The sequence below is a fragment of the Theropithecus gelada genome, chromosome 19 (genome assembly GCF_003255815.1).
Source record: "Theropithecus gelada isolate Dixy chromosome 19, Tgel_1.0, whole genome shotgun sequence".
Lineage (NCBI taxonomy): Eukaryota > Metazoa > Chordata > Mammalia > Primates > Cercopithecidae > Theropithecus > Theropithecus gelada.
The window spans coordinates 37,444,609-37,466,716 of NC_037687.1; the positions used below are offsets into that span (position 1 = coordinate 37,444,609).

The following is a 22,108-nucleotide window of genomic DNA, read 5'->3' on the forward strand; positions in this document are numbered from 1 at the left end:
GGTAAGCCGATGGCTTTAGTAAGTCCAGGTGTTATCTGACAGGTTTCCAGCAGGGAGCTTTAATGGATGTGTTTAAAGCAAGCAGCAAACACTGGGACCAGGAGATCATGCTGTGACTGAGAAGTGGTCACTTTAAATGTGAGGGCAAATATCGGATTTATCAGTTTAAAGAAAGCAGCTGGAGAGAGGGGAGCCCAGCACACCAAGCAGAAGAGATGCCTCTAAGATTTTATCTCTGGCCACTAACTAGAGCCACTTGAACCAGATAGAGTATTGAAAACTGCCAGGGTGACCAAGGCCTGCCTCTGATGTGAGGCAAATAAATTTACACCTTGAAAAATGAATGCCAAGGCAGCATGACACTATAAGCACTCATGACATCCAGGGACACCAGCAGGGTGTGGTACTGTGCCCTGGAGTCAGAATCCTGGGTTCTGGTCCCTGGGCATGAGAAAATGGAAATGACTTGTCCCTGCTCCCGTGGCATTGATCCTCCCGCCCTGCTGCTCCCTCTTCTGTTCCCAAGCCCATGTGCAGTGCTCAGCCCCAGACATCACTGTCCCAAGGGTATACACAGTGCCACCTACTGCACACAAACACAAATCCACAGAAGGTGACAAAAAATCTGCGTTTGGGACTCCCGATTGTGAAAGAGGGAGAACAGTGAACATAGAGCTACAGAGACTGGGACTCATGGGGCTGGAAGGTGATGGAGCTGTAACATAACATATGTGTGACCTCGTGTGAAATGTGCAGATCCTTGTGGAATAAAACACACAGCCTGGCCTGAGACTAGGGCCACCCACACTTCTCTTCCAGTCCACCAGTGGGCGGCAGAGTCCCTCCAGCCTGGAGCCTTCCCAGGGGATGCCGACCTCCCTCATCTGAAACCATAGCCGAGAAGGGTCCACCCTCACCAGGGTCACCTCGGCCCAAGTCCTCAACATCCTCCGTGCTCCCCACACGGACTCTGTCAGCTCCTCCCTGACCTGGCGGCCGCCAACCTGACACCACTCCCTCTGCCGGCAGCTCCTGCCCCACACACCTGCTCCTTCCCTGGGATCAGCTAAAAAGACATCTCCCAGGGCAGCGATGGTGCACGTGACGCCACATTGGGCGCTTTCCCCTCATTACCTCCCTCCATCCTCATCAACTCTTTCTGTCACTGCCCCTAAATGTCCGCCCATGCTCCATCTGTCCTGTTCTCTGGGGCATCCCAGGCCAAGCCTAGTGCTGACACAGACCAGTGCCTGCCTGAGGGCCCACAGCCTCCCTGGGAATCAGTCAGGCACCCTATGACCTGTCTGCCCGCTGCCCCCCGGGGGGCTCAGAGCGCGTGTGATGGTCACACACAGGCACCATCCAGGATGTGGCCACCTATCCCCGCCTGTCCCTTGGGAAGACAGACCTCTCCAGTGTGCCTGCCGGGAGAAGGGGGTATTATTGCTCTTTGCTCCCAGAACACAACTCACCCCCATGTGCCCTCTCAGGTGTGAGCAATGTCCCTCCAGACAGGCTTTCTGGCAACTGCCTGTTCCTCTTCTACAGAGAGTAGCTTGGCCAGGTCAAAACCCTCAGGACAGACCCCTGGGTATGTCAGCACATGGAGGACTGAGCCCATCACGACCACGGAGTAAGTCGGGATGAATCACTGCAGCTCTGAACCCCTGCTCTGTCCCAGGCTCCTGTTCCTGCATCTCAACAAGCCATGTTCCACAGGGTTCCTGGGTAAGTCCCCACTTCCTCCTGCACCACCATGGGGAAGGTGTGGTGTCCACAGGACAATCAGATGGGCAGAGAAGAGAGGACACCAAAGATGGTCAGGAAGAAAGGAGAAACCCTGAGCCCCAGCTCAGCTACCAGACCCCAGGGAGCAATAGTGACTGAGAACGGTCCCTTTGACTATGGGACTCAGAGCCCCCACTGAGCAACCAGCACAGGCCTCTCCTCCCAAGGGGCACGAGAGATTCACCCTGCACACCTCCAGGAAGGACACTTTCCTCTGGGACACCCAGGTCCTGAATATCCATCCTTGGAAGCTGCAGTCAAGCTAGACACAATTAGAGAAAGGAAGGGTTCCTGTCACCAGGCGACACACAACTCACCCACAGCACAATGGGGTGTCCCTGTGACAGGGACCTGGTGCAGCTCCAACCTCCTGCACTGAAGGGGAGAGTCAGATGGGGATGAAAGAGGGCAAAGGGCATGAATGTGCACCCCAAACCAGAGCCATTGGGACAGCAGGAGGCTGAGGCCCAGGACTGTACTTGCCCAACCTACAGGGTATGTGTGTGACTGTGTGTGTCTGTGTGCATCTCTTTTGTGTGTGCGTTTGTGTTTCTGCACATAGTGTGTGTTGAGGATTGGTGACAGAATCACTACTGAAAAAGGCAGAGGCCTCCACAATTCCCAGGGACCTGACACACAGACAAAAGGAAAAAGAGAAGGAGGGACAAGGAGGCTGGACCGAGAGGGGAGGGGACAGACGGGTGTCCTGGGCACAGACCCCACCCATGAGCCTGAGAAGTGCTCCTGCCCCGGGAAGAGGTTCAGCACAGAAAGAGGAAGGACAGCACAGCTGACAGCCGTGCTCAGAAAGTTTCTGGATCCCAGGATCATCTCCACAGAGGAAAACATGCAGGCAGCACAGGCCATGGGGCCCCTCTCAGCCCCTCCCTACACACTACACATCACCTGGAAGGAGCTTCTACTCACAGGTGAGGAGAGAACTTCCTGGGAGAGGACAGGAGGAGGAAGCAGAATGATTGGATGGGGTTTCCTGGACAGGATGCGGTTCTAAAAAATAAAAGAAGTCAGCACTTTGGGAGGCTGAGGTGGGTGGATCATGAGGTCAGGAGATCAAGACCAGTCTGGTCAACATAGTGAAGTCTCCTCTCTACTAAAACTACAAAAAATTAACCAGGTGTGGTGGTGTGCTCCTGTAATCCTAGCTAATCGGGAGGCTGAGGCAGGAGAATTGCATGAACCTGGGAGGCAGAGGTTGCAGTGAGCCAAAATGGCGCCACGGCATGCCAGCCTGGGCGACAGTACGAGACTCTGTCTCAAAAAGAAAAAAAAAAAATACAGGAAAGAAGGCTCTGTTGGAGCCTGGATAGGGGAATATATACCAGAGAGGGACACGGGTCAAAACAGGAAAATCACATTGCACTGGAATTGGTAAGAGGTAGGAAAATCTCAAGTGTTCTTTTTTGCTGGTTAATCATCACTGGACACCACATTTTGAAAAATGATAATAATAACTATTGTCAGATGACACTTTAAATGAAAATATAAACAGGGCATGAAACACTGTCCTCAGCAAAAAACATCAACAATTGGAGAAAGACAAAAAAAAAAAAAAACCCTGGGCAGGGAGGACCCGGGGAACTCTCACATGTACAGGAATCTACAGCCTCTCCAAGGCACTGGTGTGCAACCAAGATCAAAAGTCCCTGTCCTTATGGAATCATGCTGTCATGGGGAGGAAGACAGACATGCAAAGAGATCTAGAATGTGAGGTCAGGTGTTGACAAGAGCTCTGAAGGGAGCAGAGCAGGGAAAGGCCAGAAAGGGAAGACCCAGGGTATCCAAAGGAAGTGTCAGGAAAGAAGTCTAAGGATGCCCTGATGCAAGCAGGACCTGAAGGCAGTGTGGAGAGAGCTGTGCAGACCCCTGGGGAAGAGGATTCCAAACAGAAAAATGCCAAGGTCAGAAGTGTTGAAGGAATGGAGGTCATGCTGCTGACCTTGACCCAGTAGGACAGTAGGACACACACACACACTCACAAACACACACACACAAAAGGTGTATGTGTGTGTTTGTGAGTGTGTGTGTGTGTGTTTTCAAGGCTGATGACTGAAGAGATCCTCTCAGGACGCAGGGCCCCATCTTTTCACCCCAATACATAGGTCTCAATATTGACTGATGCTCTCTCCACCTCCTAGCATCACTTTTAATCTTCTGGAACCCGCCCACCACTGCTCAAGTCACAATTGAAGCCCAGCCAGCCAAAGTTTCTGAGGGAAAGGATGTTCTTCTACTTGTCCACAATTTGCCCCAGAATCTTGCTGCCTGCATCTGGTACAAAGGGCAAATAATGGACCTCCAACATTACATTACAGCATATGTAATAGATGCTGAAACAATTATATTTGGGCCTGCCTACAGTGGACGAGAAACAGTATATTCCAATGCATCCCTGCTGATCCAGAATGTCACCCAGAAGGACACAGGATCCTACACCATACAAATCATACAGCGAGGTGATAAGACTAAAGGAGTAACTGGACATTTCACCTTATATGGTGAGTGATTCCACATGATCCCTGGGTGTTGGGGGGTGGGGGTCACTTCTACTTTGCACACACAGGATGGTCAGGCCTGGACTGTGCCTGTGTCCCTCTCTGCATTATGTCCCATGTTGGGGTTTTGGCATTTAATGCAGGACACACACAGAGGAGACAAACTACAACAGATCAGAATTCCTTTCCTGCCTCCAGACCCTGTAGACACTTGCTGCACAGGAAGGACAGTCTGATGGCGGGGGGGTGGGGAGTGCTCAGCAGGAGGAGATCAGCGTCAGCCAAGCACCTCATGCCCTCTTCATAAATTTGACAATGAGAAAGACCCTGGAGAACTGAGTAGGGCTTTGCCAAAGAGGACCCCTGAGATACTCTCAGAGAAGCTCAGCCCAAGAAGCCTCAACCTCAGACCCCTGTCCCTAAATCCTTACTCCAGATAAAGCTGAGGAGCCTGTGCCATGGCTGGGTTGTGGCAGGGCTTACTGGGACCAAGGATTTACCAGCTGTCTGAGGACTGTGTCTCCTGGAGCTGCTCACCAGCCAGGGCTCAGCCCTCAGAGCCTCATCTAGGCAAGGACAGAGCTTTCTTCACCTCACACTCAGAGTGGAGAGGACAGAAAGACAAGCTTTGTAGGCCATCAGCCAACTGCCTTGCAAGGCTTAGGACACTCCATAGAAACTCTAATGTCCCCAGAAGCAGAAACAGAAGAGAGAAAATGTACCTGGCAGCAGCTTGTCCACAGGGATCTGACCTAAAGGTGCTCTCTCATGGAAGTCAATAATAATAAATGCTGTTTGTGTGAATACCTCCACTGTGCCAAGCATTAGGTCACGTGACTGTGAAGAATTTACAATTTATTCACAGATAGCATGAAAAGCCACAGTCCATTTGCCATTTAGCTTATTTGACTGAGAGAAAACTGAGGCACAGGAAGGCACAGTCACTAAACCAGTCACACAAACACAAAAGGCAGATCAGGGTCACATGAGGTCTGTCTGCAGCCACAGGCCCATCCTCTCCTCCACCAGAAGTGAGGGCTTATTGGGTTCCAAGGACCCCATAGTCAATTATTGTCTCAAATCCTCTCTTCTTAGGCATCCAAACCTCAGAGGAGAGAGAGCAAATGCTCAGCTGATTAGTCTGCACTTCAGAACTAAATTACCTGCCTCAACTGTCAGAGTCAGTGCAAAAAAATGTCCAGGCCTCCACCTAAGATCTTAACTCCTATCACTGAACCTGAAATCCTATGTATCCCAAAGTGTCCATGTCACTGGCATAACAGGATAAAGGACAGGACCTTGTTTTCTTTCACCACTCACACCCCGCACCAGCACAGGCCCAGTGAGAGACACACACTCAGGAGCTCTCACATAACAAATGAAGGAATGGAATGAAGGAATTAATGATCCATAACCTCTTTAGAGGCTGAATCTTGGATGCAGAATCCTAGGAAGTTCTAGCCACACCTGTCCCTTGTCCTTCAGAGGCTGACACCCATGTTTCATCCCCCCACTACCTCTTGCCCCTAAAGCCACCCCACTTCATGTGTAACTCTGAAGCTCTTTGGCCACTGGAGGATTTTCAGGGCTCCCTGGTCCTGGACTGTGGAACTGGGGTACCCTGTCCTGCACACCTTCTTCCTCCACCCCTAGCTGTTCCCCAGACACTCCCTCTAACTAGGCTGACTGTTCTGTTCCTTTCCTGCTAACACTGTGGTCTGGCCCACCTCCCAGGAAATGGGAAAGGCACAGAAATCACCTGGAACTGCCACTCCTGCCAGGCTTCATCTCCAGCCAATGTCCCCAGGTCACTAAGCAAATGAGCTTCCACTGTATCCCCATCCAGGGCTCTGTCCCTTTGTGAAGCTGATCTGTGGACAAGACTGTGGGACAGGGAAAGGCAGCTCCTCCATCCACTCTTATAATTCCCAGACAAGTTTTTCTGGCCTCCTGCATAAACAAAACCAATTGATCCCGATGGTGATTTGAGGTAAAGAAAGATTTTAATGACTCCAAGTCTGCCAAACAGGAGGACAGAGGTTTATTATTACTCAAATCAGCCTCCCTAGTGGATCAGGGGTTAGAGATTTTCAAGGATAGTTTCAGGGGCACAGGACTGAAAAATGGGTACTGCTGATTATTTGGGGATGGAATCATGGGGGCAGAGGGAAATGATCTGTTTGTGCTTGAATCCGCCTCTAGGTGGGGACCACGTGACTGGCTGAGCCATTAGTCATGGGTATGGATGAGGTCAGCCGGTTGCCAGAATGCAAAGAATGAGAAACATCTCAAAAGGCCAGTCTCAGGTTCTACAATAGTGATGTTATCTATAGGAGCAATTAGTTACAAATTTTGTAAACTCTGGCCAAATGACATTTGAGGAGTAAGGGATTATAGAAACTGTGCCTACATTTTAGCAGAATTCAGTTTCCTCCTGTAATCTTACTCTCATGGTCTTTCACCAGTTTTACAAAGGCAATCCCTGGGCAAAAGAAGGGTATTAGTGTTATGGAGCAACTATTATCATTCTTGCTTCAAAGTTAAACCATAAACTAAATTCCTCCCATGGTTAGCCTGGCCTATGTCCAGGAATGAGTGAGGACAGCCAGCCTGAGACTAGATGCCAGATGGAGTCAGCCATGCTAGTTTGCTGTCACTTTTGTAATCTTTGCACTGACTCACCAGGGTGCCAAAGGCTGGACAGGTCTACAGTCTCCAAAGCCCATGGGCTGATTTCACCCATTTCACTCGTGACTCCATCCTCAACCTACCATGGAGCTCACATTCCCCAGTCACTTCCTAGAGACTTCTGGTTTCCTGTCATGCATATAACAAGCTTGAAATTTGTCACTCGGCTCTAACAGTAAGTAAAAAGCTGAACAAACTCAAAAGTCAACAACTCATTAAAATCCCTCAGAGATGGCCAGTCACAGTGGCTCACGCCTGTAATCCCAGCACTTTGGGAGGCTGAGGCGGGCAGATCACAAGGTCAGGAGATCGAGACCATCCTGGGTAACATGGTGAAACCCTGTCTCTACTAAAAATACAAACAAATTAGCTGGGCATGGTGGTGGGCACCTATAGTCCCAGCTACTCGGGAGACTGAGGAAGGAGAATGGTGTGAACCTGGGAGGCATAGCTTGCTTGAGCCATGATCGTGCCACTGCACTCCAGTCTGGACAACAGAGCGAGACTCTGTCTCAGAAAAAAAAAAAAAAAAAAAAGGGCTGTTAGAGAAATGAAGAATGCTTTTGATGCTTACTGGTAGACTGTACACAGCTGAGGAAAGAATCCCTGGCTTGAGGATATGTGAATAAAAACTTCCAAAACTGAAACAGGAAACTTCAAAAAAGAGGGGGAAAGAAAGTGGAACAACATATTCAACTTCATATTTAATACTTCGTATTGACAATAGCAATTTTTAAATGTTGTAGTTGTGGGACAACTACCAAGGCTGTAACATACACGTAATGGGAATACTGGTGGTGTCGGGGACCTGTTGCAGGTGGCCAGGTGGGTGCTACCTGATGGTTTTATTGCCTGTGCCACATACGATTGTTTCCTCCTGATGGTGCCATTTTCATAAGTTGGGGTTCTTCGTGTGGGGGACACATGAGCCATTGGGGTCTCACTTAGACTCTTCCTAATTCACACAAACTTAACCTCCAGTTGTATTTCCTGAGTTAAGAGAAAATTAAGAAAGCATTTCACATACCTGTTTTGGGCTCCTCCCCATTTTTCCTAACTCTGCACAGAAATTAGAAACAGGGAGTTCTTTCTATATTTACTAACATAACACACATCCCTTCTTTTAATTCAGCATCATTCCTCCCTTTATGTAATTGACACACTGGCCAGTTCTATCCTTTTGATGGGACTCTCTCTACTTAAGGAGTTGCTAATTTCAAATCACCTTTGGCATCTTTCTTTGAGCATAATGTGATCCTGCTGGAATTCACGGCACACCTAAACCTTAATTGGGCATCAAGAGAAATATTACTACCAGCACTTGATCTTAGATGTTTGGACCATCCGTAACAATTTCCACTTACGACAACATTTTAATGTTTCCTCCAAATTTTGTTTTGTTTTGTTACTAGAGTCAGAACATAACATGAGGTCTAAACTCCTGACAACTTTTTATGGGAAAATTACAGTATTACAAATTGAGCATCCAAAATCCAGAAATCCAAAATCTGAAATGCTCCAAAATCCAACACTTCTGACCATTGATGTGATGCTAAAAAGAAGTGCTCACTGGAGCATTTTAGATTTTAAGTTTTTCATATGTGGGATGCTAACCCAGTACATCTACAGCATTTATTCCAAAATTAAAAAAAAAAAAGTTAGAACTCCAAAACACTTGGTTTTAAGCTTTTTGCATAAGGAACACTTTATCTGTATGAACTGCAGGCATGAAGCTGTACAGGAGATCTCTACAACCTCTTCATCCTTCATAACTAAAACCACACACCCAGGGAACAATGCCCTATTCCCCCGACCCCAGCTCCTGGAAACTACTATTCTACTCTCTGATTCACTCTGGAATCCACTGAGATGAGGTACATTGAGTAGTCAAACTCATAGAATCAGAGAGTAGAATGTCTAATGACAGAAAGTTTCTGCAAGACTTCTTCCCAAATATTGGTCTAATAGCCACCAAACATATATGGTGCATGAGAGCCAGACTTCCATCATCAGTTCATGTTTGTCTTTTCCACCAGTCAGTTCTGCATTTGCAAACATCCACATGTATTTCTAGAAAGATCCACATGGTCCTCACCTGCCCTCTACAGGGGGAAGGGAACATCATGGACCCAGAACAGGGAACATGGTCTTGATTCAAGCTATCAGCTCTTGCCTGTCCCCTTCACTCTTTGTAGGTCATTCCTTGGACTCTGCTCTATCTTTAGAGGTCACTGGCTAAAGTCAGTCACTATGAGACAGCTGGGAAAACTGTCCCACCTTGTGGTTCCACTGCCTGATGACTGAATTGACCTCCAGGCTTGACTCTGGTCTCCCCGGTGTTATTTCTGCTGAAGTACCCAGTCCCAGGCCAGACTTCCCAGTACCCAAAGGGTTTAAGGACAATGGGAAGTTCCATCATCCATCTCTAGGATGTCCTTGGAAAGGGAAGCTGCAGAGAAAACATACCTTGGGGGACAAAGTAAGACTGAAACTAAGAAGATTTGAGCACTGCCGGCTCCAGGTGAGGACCACAGGGTGGGTCAGGCAGGCAGTTGGAGAGGGAGGGACTCAGAGAGGCAACAGGGTCTGTGACTACTGGTCCCATGTCTTTCCATGACCTAATACTGCTGCTCAATTCACACTTGAGAAAGTCTGTGCTTCTCCCACATAAAGCAGGCAGCCTCACAATCTCTGAGCCCTCAGATTGCCATGCGTCTCTCTTGTAACACACACTCCTGCGATGGGCTTTTAAGGACTTGGGTGGGCTGAGAGGTGGGAAATGCCAACTCTGATTGAAAAATGTCTTTGGAGGAATCAAAGGTGCCACACAGGGCAATCTTCTCTCTGTCATCTGCACAGTGGAGACTCCCAAGCCCTCCATTTCCAGCAGCAACTTAAACCCCAGGGAGGCCATGGAGACTGTGATCTTATCCTGTGATCCTGACACTCAGGACGTAAGCTACCTGTGGTGGATAAACGGTCAGAGCCTCCCTATCAGTCACAAGTTGCAGCTGTCCAAAACCAACAGGACCCTCATTATATTTGGTGTCACAAACGATACTGCGGGACCCTATGAATGTGAAATGAAGAACCCAGTGAGTTCCAGCCGCAGTGACCCAGTCACCCTGAATCTCCTCCGTGAGTATTTTCTGTTCCTCTGTGAGCCAGGCTGCCATCCCAAATACACACGGCCAGAGGCCAGGCCTCTCAGTCCCTCTCAGGTGCAAGTACAGAGACCTTTACCCCTGGACATCAAAACTGGCCATGACTACTAAGAGTAGGCTTAGGCTTGATCAACAATGGGAGAGAAGAGGTTGCTCCTGTCATGGGAGAATCAGGGTCCACAGCTTATGATGGGAGAAAAAGGTGAATGTCTCAGGCTCCAGATCAGTGAACACAGCAGGGATTTGACTGGGACTTCAGTGTTGTGACTTAGCTCACAGGGTCACTGTGGCCCTTCCACAGACCAGGATTTACCCTTCCCACTGACAATATCACCTGTGACTTTATTCTCTTTGCTCCAGATGGCCTGGACGCCCCCACCTTTTCTTATTCATACACCTATTACCATACAGTGGAAGTCCCCAAGCGCTCCTGCCTCACAGACTCTTACCCACTGGCACAGCATTCTTGGCTGATTGATGGGAAGTTCCAGCAATCAGCACAAGTGTTCTTTATCCCCCAAATCACTGAAACATATACAGGGGTCTATGTCTGTTTCATCCATAACTCAGCCACTGGTGGAACAAATCTCATAATCAAGAGGATCATAATCCATGGTAAGTGGATCCCTGGAGCATTGGCAATATGTTTTCCAGTGAAGCCTATCTGGCTATCAGGGAAGAGCCACCTGCCCTCTGCAAAGGGAGAGGGAAAATAAAAAACCCAGGACAGGGAACATATTTCTACTCCAAAACCACCAGCTTTTGTCTGTCCCCTTCACTCTTTCTAGATCATTCTTTAGACTACACACTAACAATGAACAATCTGAAAGGAAATTAAGAAAAGAATTTCAATTAACATTAACATCAAAAGGAATAAAATATTTTGGAATAAGTTAAACCCAAAAGGTCAAAGGGTTATACCCTGAAAACTCCAAAACATTACTGAAAGAAACTAAAGATGACATCAATATATGGAAAGACATTTCATTCTCATGGATTGGAAGAATCAATATTGTCAGGAAGACAATATTACCCAAAGTGAGTTCCAGATTCAAAGCAACCCCTACCAGAATTCCAGTAACATTTTTTGCAGAATTACAAAAATCTGTCCTAAACCTGACCTGACAGTTTCTCATTAATGACTGCCACAACAGAGACACAGAAAAATATGCAACCATGAAAAGGTGGAAAGTTTTGATTACATAGAAAATAGCAAACAGCCTTTCTCATATCCCAAAGGCTTCAAAAATATACAAGCGCAGCATGGCCAGTATGGAATTGATCAAAAACTAATCACCAAGCTAGAAATGTGGTGACAGAAAAAAAAAAATCAAGGATGTATTTGGCCTATCACCTCCCACTTTTGCATACTAATCTGATGCTGAAAAGAAATGCTCACTGGAACATTTTAGATTTTGAATCTTTCAGATTTGGGATGCTAAACCAGTAAGTATATGACAAATATTTCAGAATCAAAAAATGTCAGAAATCCAAAACACTTTTTGTCCTAAGTCTTATGCATAAGAAATACTCAATCTGTGTGAACTGTAGGCATCAAACTGTACAGCAGATCTCTAGAACCTCCACATCTGGCATAACAGAAACTGCACACCCATGAACAACTTCTGATTTTCCCCACTCCCAGTTCCTGGCAACCAGCAGTCTCTTCTCAGATTCGCTTTGGAATCCACTTCCATGAGGTCCCTAGAGTAGTCAAACAAATGGAATCGGAGAGTAGAGTGTCCAATGAAAGAAAATGTTTGCAAAAGTTCTCCCTAAATTTGTCTCATATCCATCAAACACACATGGTCCATGAGGACCAGATTTCCAGAAGTACATTCCCACCCTTTCCACCAGTCAGTTCTGCATTTGCAAATCTCCACATATATTTCTGGACAGGTCCACATAGACCTCACCTGCCCTCTGCAGAAGGAGAGGAAACTTACAGAACCCAGAACAGGGAACATGGTTCTACTCCAAAGCCACCAGCTCTTGCCTGTCCCCTTCACTCTTTCTAGATCATTCCCTGCACTCTGCTCTATCTTTGGAGGTCACTGGCTCAAGTAAGTCACCATGAAACAGCAGCAAAAACACTGCCCCACCTTGTGCCTCCACTGCCAGATGACTGAACTGACCTCCAGGGTTGACTCTGGTCTCCCCTGTCTTATTTCTGCTGAAACATCCAGTCCCAGGCCAGGCTGCTCAGTATCTTCAGGGTTTCAGGACAATGGGAAGTCCCATTATTGCTCATCTCTAGAATGTCCTTGGAAATGGAAGCTGCAGAGAAATCACATCTAAGGGGGGAAAGTAGGATGGAATTTGGAAGGGGCATAGGAGTTGCACATTCCAGGTAAGGAACCCAAGGTGAGCCAGTCAATCAGCTGATTAGAGAGGGACTGGGAGGGGTACGAGGGACTGTGACTCCCACTGATGTGTCTGTCCATGACCCAACACTGTTCCTCAATTCACACTTGAGAAAGTCTGTGCTTCCCTAAGACAGAGCACGCAGCCTCACAGTCTTTGAGCACTTAGATCATCATGCATGCCTTGTAACACACGCACCAGCTATTGACTTTCAAGGACTTCGGTGGGCTGAGAGGTGGGAGATGCCAACTCTGATTGAAGGATGTCTGTAGAAGAATCAAAGGTGCCACACAGGACAATCTTCTCTCTGTTACCCACACAGCGGAGCTGCCCAAGCCCTACATCACCAGCAACAACTTCAACCCCATGGAGAATAAGAATGTTGTAGCCTTAACATGTGAACCTAAGACTCAGAACTACACCTACGTTTGGTGGGTAAATGGTCAGAGCCTCCCGGTCACTCCCAGGCTAAAGCAACCTGGTGAAAACAGGATCCTCATTCTAGCCAATGTCACAAGAAATGACACAGGATCCTACGAATGTGAAATACAGGATCGAGTTGGTAGCATTCGCAGTGACCCAGTCACCCTGGATGTCCTTTGTGAGTATATTTGGGTCATCTGTGGGCCAGGCCACCAACTTAAATCTAAATGACCAGAAGCCAGGCATCTCAGTCTCTCTCAGGTCCAAGTACAGACACTGTTATTTCTGGACACCCGAGCAGGCCATGACTCCCTGCCCTGGGGAAACCTGGGTAGGCACAGCCTTAACCAAGAATATAAGGGGAGGGGATGCCCTTGTCATGGGAGACTTGGGGTCTACAACTTGTGATGGGAGAAACAGGTGAATACCTCAGGCCTTGGCTCAGTGAACACAGAAGGGGTTTGGCTCGGCCTTGAGGGTGTGTCTTGGCTCAGAGGGACACTCTGTCCCTTTAAGAGACCAGGAGCATCCCCTTCCCTCGGAGTACATCACCTGTGTCTTTATTCTCTTTACTCCAGATGGTCCAGACGTCCCCAGGATTATCCCTCCATTCACCCAGTACCATTCAGGAGAAAACCTCTACTTGTCATGCTTCGCGGACTCTAACCCACCGGCAGAGTATACTTGGACGATTAATAGGAAGTTTCTTCAATCAGGACAAAAGCTCTCTATCCCCCATATTACTACAAAGCATAGCGGGCTCTATGGTTGCTCTGCTCGTAACTCAGCCACTGGCAGGGAACGTTCCATACTCACGAGGATCAAAGTCTCTCGTAAGTGGATCCTTGCATCATTGGCAATAGGGTTTTAGGTGGAGTCTATCTGGCTTTCAGAGAAGAGTCAGGAAAACATTTTAATTCCCAGCCTGTGTCCCATGGGCAGAAGAAAATCCTAAATTCTCCTCCTGAAGCCTCCCAATTTGTCTCTACAGACCCTCTTCTTTTTCTTTTTCTGTTTTCTCATGGCTGACCTTGTGTCCAGCCTGAGAAAAGTAGGGAGGGGGCTTTGAGCCCTATGTGGTGGAAGAGGCTTCAGAGAGGTGGAAGAGGCTTCACAGAGGGACAAGGAGAGTCTTCAAGATCAAATTGCTTTTCGCTGTCACCAACACATCCACTTCTGCCACATCTTTGATTTCTTTTACCTACTCCATGAGCTACAAGGAACATCTGAGGCTTTGAAACAAGCTCACATTTTTCCCCCAAATGAGAGGAGGAAGTCCCTTGGATGAGAGAGGGGCAGCTCAGACTGCTGCCTGCTCTGCTCCGGGCTTCTCCGGTGACTGGCCCTGCCTGACTCCACCTGGGGTGGGACAAGCAAGTGTGGAGAAAGAGCCCTGGTGGCCTGTCCTGAATTCAGCTAAATCGAGCTGCCAGTTGAAGTGAAGCCTAGTCTGCAGGGAAATAAGAACAGAGGGAGCCTCCGGGCAGACTCTTGAACTGTGTCCTGGCTCTGAAGTCACCGGCTGTATGAGGCTGTGGGCATAGCACATGGGACACAGCACAGAGGACAGTGAGTGATGCACACTTGGAGAAATAGTGAGATTCACCTCTTGGGCTCTGCATGACAGGAAAGGGGCAATGCCAAAAAGTGTGTATTTATAGAGTGTAAGACTACCAGGACACTTTATATATATATATATCTAATATAAGACTTATCATTAACTAAGTGTGCAATTTAGTGTTGTGTAACCATCACACTATCCATTTCCAGAACTTTTTCCTTTTACCATATTAAACCTCTGGATCCAAAAAAACAGTAACTCTCACTCCTCCCCCTAACCCTTAGCACCCACCATTCTACTTTCTGTCTCTATGTAACTAGCTATTCTATCTTTTATAAATGGAATTATATAATAATTATCCTTTTGTGTCTGGCTTACTTCAGTTAGCATAATGTCTTCAAGTTTCATCCTTTTTGCACGATGTATTGGAATTTTATTCCTTGTAAGGTTGAATAGCATTTTAATGTATTTAGATACACTTCATTTGCCTACCCATTTATCTTTCAATGGACAATGGACTTTTCCATTGCTTCCATTTTTTGGCTATTGTGAGTAATGCTTCTCTGACCATCAATGTGCAAATACTTGTTCAAATTTCCTTCCATTCTATAGGCAGTATGTCCAGAAGTGGAATTGCTGGATCAAATGGTAATTTATTGTTTAATTTTTTGAGAAATAGCCATACCACTTTTTACAGTGGCTATAACATTTCCCATTCCCATCAGCAATGCACTAGAGCTCCAATTTTTCCATCTATTTGAAAACACTTGTTTTGTGTTGCTGTCGTTATTGTTTATCAAAGCCATCCTAAAGTGTGTGAGGTGGTGTCACATTGTGGTTTCGATTTGTATATCTCTAAGTATTCGTGACACTGAGGAACTCTGCATGGGCTTATTGGATATTTGTATATCTTCCTTGAAGAAAACTCTATTTTAATCCTTTGTTCATTTTTTAATTGGGTTTTTGGATGTTTGCTGTTGTTGACTTGTAGTTTTTCATGTATTCTGGAAATTAATTTCTTATCATACTTAAAATTTGCAAGTATTTTTCTCATTTCACGGGTTGCCTTTTTGCTCTCTTGATAATGTTCTTTGATATATAAAAGGATTTGATTTTTATGAAATCCAATTAATCCATTTTATTTATTGCCTATGCTTTAAATAAAATTTACAACCAAGAAACCATTGTGAAATCCAATATCATGAAGCTTTTCTCCTATGTTTTCTTCTAAGAGTTGTATAGCTTTTACTTTTAAATTAGATCTTTGATCTATTGTGGGTTAATTTTTGTATATAGTGTTAGGTAAAGGTTCCACTCATTCTTGCCCTTGGATATCCAGCTTGCCCAATATCATTTCATCAGAACACTGTCCTTTCCCCATTGAATGACCTTGGCACACTCGATGAAAATCATTTTGCCATATATGCAGGTATTTCTTTCTGGGTTCTTTGTTCTATTTCACTAATTTCTATGTCCTCCTTTATTCCAATACCACACTGTATTGGTTACTTGGGCTTTGTAGTAAATGCTGAAATCAGGAAGTGTGAGTCCTCCAGCCTCATTCTTCCTCTTCAAAGTTGTTTGTCTATTTAGAGTCATGAAATTCAATATAAATTTTAGGACAGATTTTTCCTTTTCTGCAATAATGTCACTGAGATTCTGATAGGAATTGTATTGAATCTGCAACTCACTTTTGGTAGCATTGTCTTCCTAACAATATTGAGTCTTCTAATTCATGAAAACAAAATGTTTTTCAATTTATTGCTGTCATCATTAAGCAATATTTTATGGATTTCAGGTATAATCATTTCACCTCTTTGGTTAAACTTATTCCTAAATATTTTATCTTTTTGATATTAATACAAATTACATTTTTTTTCTTAATTTCCCTTCAGATTGTTCATGGTTAGTGTATTGAAATACGACTGATGTTTGAATGTTGATTTTGTATTGTGCAACATTACTGAATTCATTTATTAATTCTAATAGGTTTATTGCATCTTTAGGATTTTCTACATATAAGTTCAAGTTATCTGTGAACAGAAATAATTTTACTACCTTCTTCCAGTTTGAATGTCTTTTTTTAAATTCTTGCCTAATTTTTCTGACTAGACCTTTCAATACTACATTGAATAGACATGTCAAAAGCAGCATCCTTGTCTTGTTCCTGCTCATATAGGGAAAGCATTCAGTCTTTCTCCGTTGAGTATGATGCTAGCATTGGGTTTTTCACATATTGTCTTTATGTTGAGGTGGTTTCCTTCCATTCTTAGTTGGAATGTTTTTATTATGAAAAAATATTGAATTTCATCAAATACTTTTATTGATTCAATCTTATTACTGATTATAGCTCTGGGCCAGCCCAGGCTGAAATACAGTGGTGTGATTATGGTTCACTGCAGCCTCAACCTCCTGGGCTCAAGCAATTCTCCTTCTTCAGTCTCCCAAGATACGAGGACTACAGATGCATGCCAGTATGACCAGCTAAATGGTTTTTACATTTTTTTTGTAGAGAGAGGGTCTCCCCGGGTTACCTATGCCGGTCCAAACACCTGGCCTCAAGAAATCCTCCCACTGTGACCTCCCAAAGTGCTAGGATTAAAATATGACCCACCATGCTCAGACTCCATTTTCATTTCTGATTTTAGCAATTTTAATCTTCTCTCTTTTTTTCTTAGTCAGTCTAGTTAATGGTCATCAATTTTATTGATTTTATTTTGAAGAATCAACTTTTGGTTTCAATAATTTCCTCTATCTTTTTCCATTCTCCATTTTATTTTTATCCACTCTAATCCTTATTGTTTCCTTCATTCACAGTGTTGGGTTTACTTTGTTCTTCTTTCATATCCTGAAGTATGAGACAGCTTGCTTCATACCATTCTTTTAAAGGTTTAATGTAGTCAATGAAACAAGATGCCACACGCAGAGGAACCAATGTCAGCTGCTATATTACTACCATCATCATTAGCCTTGAGGTCAAATAGTCCTAGAGTCAAATCTCAGATCCACTTATTACTAGCCATATGACACCAGGAAAGATTTTACACTACTCTAAGCTTCTGTCTTTTCATAAGCAAGATGGAAATAATGTCTACCTGACAGGGTTATTGTGTGAATTAAATGACGTACAGGTATTTAGCACAGGCCCTGGTACACAGGAAGTGCACCTCAACAGTACCTAACTATTTCCATATATATATAGAAAAAGAGGTAACACATAAAACACTAGGACATGGTTACTGACTACTTGTAGAAGAGAAAGGAAAAAAGCTAAGTGCAAAGAATCAACCCTGGTATGTTAGTTTTTACTAACTGAAATGCATCCAGGATGGGATTAGACATATAAGATAATTTATCAGGGAAGACACTTGTGAGGGAATGTGGGGCAGGCATGAAGGTAGTATGGGAGAACCCACAGACCCCTATGCAAAGCTGACTCCTGTGAAAAAGAAAGAGAAAGAAGCTTTAGGTATCAATGCAGTTCTAAGAGACTTTTTGCAAGGATGATCGGGAATCCTCCAACCAGTCACCCACTAGAGTTAAAGAGAGCCTCAGAGAACTAGGCTTGCTTTCACGCCCTTGCTGGGAACCTGTGAGAAGGAAGCTTTCTGTGCAAAGGAGGTGGTGAATTTGAAATGCACTGACCTGGGCCTTCTGTCAATCAGGTCCCTGCCACGGAGACCTGACAGGGTCTCATTCATGGCTGCCACAACAGAGACACTGAGAAAAAGATGCAACCATGAAAAGGTGGAAAGGTGGAAAGTTCTAATGACATAGAAAATAGCAATCAGCCTTTCTCACATCTGAAAGCTTTCTGAAATATCTGAGTGCAGTAGAGAATTGACAGAGGACTGATCACCAACCTAGAAACATGGTGAGAAGGGAAAAAAAAACTGCAAGAATATAATCATCTCCCATCAAATTTCCAACAGAAATAATGCATTCCTTGAAGAAACAATTATAGAGTACCTCATGTTACATGCTTGTTCCTGAGGCTCCCCCTTGTAAAATAATATCACCTCCATTCCTTTTCTTTTCTTTCCATGACAGCTCCTTCAGTAAGAGGGCGTATTTCTGGCCTTAATCCGATATAGCAGCCGTGATGTCATTTCTGTATTTCAGGAAGACTGGCAGGTATGATGGCCTTTTCTCTTGTCCTGTTTCCTGCAAGATTGACTGCCATGCTTGCGAGAGGGAAAAGACTTATTTGCCTGTATCTGGGACTGGATCTCCTCCTTCTTCCACTAAACTCCTGCTTCTCAGCACTAATTCCTGCAGTTCCCTTTCTCCCTGGCCTTTATGCTCCCTGTACCCCACTGTCTTTAAGACATAATTATCTCCAGCCTCTGCTCATTTGTTTCTCAGATTCAAATGAGAAACACAATTTCACATTGTGAAACCCTCTTCATTACTTTTAACATCTCTCAATAGTGTAATTCTCTCCATTCCCATAAAGCTCAACCACTTCTCAAAGTGTTTCTTGACTTCTTGTCTCCAGACTTTGAAACCTTCCTTGCATATGACTGTATTATTACTTTTCTAAAATCTAGTTAATTCATTTAATCAAGAATCCCCAGGGGTCTACTCTAGCCTATTTGGTAAGTTCACATTTTTTCTATTTACTATTCATTCTCACTTCCTTTACATCTGCTTCCTAGTATAATTCCTCCATCATAATCAGAACTGTCTTCCTACACATCCCTGCCCCTTCACCCACAAAGACATAAAATTCTTAGTTCCAATGCTATGCCTAAAAACAGGGTGAACTCCCCTCCACCATCTGCACTACAGACTTAACCACACCCTTCATCACAAGCAACCTCTGACCTCGTGGAGAACAAAGACCTTAGCATTAGCCTGTGAACCTGAGACTCAGGACACAACCTATGTGTGGTTGACAGCTTTTCCTGATGACCAATTCACATGCTCAAAAAAGATACAGAAATGAAGAAGGAAAGGTCCCTACCCCAGGGAACATAAAGCCTAAGACAGGAAATGAGACCTGAAAATAATCATGATACCAAAATAGAAAAAAAGTGAAGGCCACAAGAAATCAGAGAAATCTGATGGGAAATATAGCTACACATGGGAATCACTGGAAAACGTTTTTAAAAGTGGATGCTGAAGCCCCACTCATGAGTTCCAGTTTAAAGGTCTGGAGAGGGATCCAGGCACTGATAATTTTTAAGTCTTCCCTGACACTACAAACATGTAACGAGGATGAAGAATTCTTGTTGTAATAGGTAGAACTTAAAACTAAATCAATTATTTTCAGCTAGAAGTACTGCAATTTCCTAAGGACCTTTTTCAACATAGGTAAGACTATACTTTTTTGGCCCTAATTATTAATGGGCTACACCAAGAACTCAGTGATCCAGTTGGGAAACAGAAGCTCAATGGAAAAGCCACCTTATTTGATATGTCAAAATATATATAAAGCATTTTGAAATGAGGGATAAGTGATGCTAAACCTTCTCTAAATAATATTTATGGGAATGTTAATAATATGAGTATTCTAGGCTGGGCGTGGTGGCTCACGCCTATAATCCCAGCACTTTGGGAGACCGAGGTGGGCAGATCATGAGGTCAGGAGATCGAGATCATCCTGGCTAATACGGTGAAACCTGTCTCTACTAAAAATACAAAAACAAAATTAGCCAGGCGTGGTGGCAAGTGTCTGTAGTCCCAGCTAATCCAGAGGCTGAGGCAGGAGAATGGCAGGAATCCGGGAGGTGGAGCTTGCAGTGAGACAAGATGGTGCCACTGCTCTCCAGCCTGGGTGACAGAGTAAGACTCTGTCTCAAAAATAAAATAAAATAAATTAAATAAAACAGTGTTCTAAAAACTATATGAAATTTCTGGAAATTGAGTATGTTATCAGTCTTAGTGTCATATGCCACAGAAGTAACTAGATTTCTATGTGAGCTGTGTCTTTACCATAATAAACCTAATAAAAATATCATTAGATTTTTAACCATAGTCATTTTAAATCTTTGTCATTCCCAGGCAGTTGCTTTTGTACTTCCTCGAAGTATTTACAATCAGCTACAGTCCAAAATTGCTTTTTTTTCAAGGAGATATATGGAAAAGACTCTGACAACGACTCTTGAATACAAGTTTCTGATAACTTCAAGATCATATCACTGGACTCTCTGAGAACTTTCAAAATTTTAATGAACAGGATGCTACCTTCATGAAATTCAAGACAAAGAAGAAAAAAAACTCAAATTTATTGGACTAAATAATCAAAAGGATAATATTTTCACAATTTTTTATTTGAAAATGTGCTGATTCCTTGAATGTTTCATTCTCCAGATATATGAGCTTTCTCTTTTAAGCTATTTATACTTTACAGCAATGTGGTAAAGTATACTTTTGTAAACAAAAATTGAAACATTTGCTTTGGCTCCCTCTCTGAGTGTCCCAGAATTGGGAAATTATTCATGAGTATACATATGCATATGGTAATAAAGTTATTTGCACAAATTCAGTAAGAATCTGCTCTCTTTATAACATGACACATTTAAAACATTGGTTATATTACCAAGGCTTTGACTGGGATGTTGTATTTGAGAATATACATAGAATAAACCCATAGGGAATGTAGGCAAAGTCTAAAGTTGGCCTTGGTTTGGCTTCCTAGTTTCAAGAGGTTTCTGAAAGTTTAATCTGAGAGTCTTATAAAACTTCTAGCAAAGCAAAGTTTAAAAGGATCCTCTATGGTCCATTGATACTCTTGCTTCACTTAGGTAAAAAATCTAGGCAAGTTTGGTGAGACTCAACTTATTTTGCAAACAAATTTATCCTACTGCAATTATCTTTGGAAAAAATAGAGACTCCTATATAGAGAAAAATTATGTTGAAAAGAAAAACTGTAGTACACCTGTAACCAGACTGAACCACTGTTCATTATCTTTGAGTATTTATAATCCACTGGTAGACTAGACTGGACCCTGAATTCTTTTGGTTCTTCCAATTCAATTTTCTCCAATGAAATCATTAAAAACAAGAACAGCTCCGTTGCTGAAACCATATAAGCTGGAGGTGGACAACTCAATGTAAATTTCATGGGAAAACCCTCATGTCCGAGGTGTGGGCCACTCAGAGCTCACCAAATGTTCAACACTATAGCTTCGAGACACTTATACTGCAAAGCACGACAACAAGTTGATGACTGTACACTGTGGACAGCTTTTCTCAAGATGTCAGAACAAGACTGTCAATCATGATGAGACTCTTACCTCTCTTAATTTCTCCTTGCTTATGCCTGTCTCCTTTGCTTCCCAGAATAATGCTGTACTTAGGATTTCACAAGAAGTAGCTTCTGAGAGTAAGTTAACAGTGTCAGACACATCACATCAACCACACTTTTTTTTTTTTTAAGATGGAGTTTCTCACTTGTTGCCCATGCTGGAGTGCAATGGCACAATCTTGGCTCACCACAACCTCTGCCTTCGGTGTTCAAGTGATTCTCTTGCTTCAGCCTCCCTGGTAGCTGGGATTATAGGCATGCACCACCACACCTGGCTAATATTGTATTTTTAGTAGAGACGGGGTTTCTCCATGTTGGACAGGCTGGTCTTGAACTCCCGACCTCAGCACGCCTT

The 22,108-nt window shown here is 44.2% G+C and overlaps 1 protein-coding gene across 3 annotated transcripts; it reads left to right on the forward strand.

The window, feature by feature from the left end:
* The first annotated feature begins 2,521 nt into the window (after positions 1 to 2,521).
* Positions 2,522 to 20,975, forward strand: LOC112612116 (putative pregnancy-specific beta-1-glycoprotein 7). 3 transcript variants are annotated; one of them, XM_025366241.1, is made up of 7 exons: positions 2,522 to 2,717; positions 3,945 to 4,304; positions 9,849 to 10,127; positions 12,840 to 13,118; positions 13,519 to 13,773; positions 18,552 to 18,635; positions 20,508 to 20,975. In XM_025366241.1, the coding sequence occupies exons 1-6, from the start codon at positions 2,636 to 2,638 to the stop codon at positions 18,593 to 18,595; spliced, it is 1,299 nt and encodes a 432-aa protein (XP_025222026.1). In that variant the 5' UTR covers positions 2,522 to 2,635; the 3' UTR covers positions 18,596 to 18,635; positions 20,508 to 20,975. The 3 variants fall into 3 exon arrangements, with proteins under 3 accessions (XP_025222026.1, XP_025222025.1, XP_025222027.1); XM_025366240.1 differs by lacking the exons at positions 18,552 to 18,635; positions 20,508 to 20,975 and adding an exon at positions 17,014 to 17,081; XM_025366242.1 differs by lacking the exons at positions 12,840 to 13,118; positions 13,519 to 13,773; positions 18,552 to 18,635; positions 20,508 to 20,975 and adding an exon at positions 10,514 to 11,116.
* The last annotated feature ends 1,133 nt before the right edge of the window (positions 20,976 to 22,108 follow it).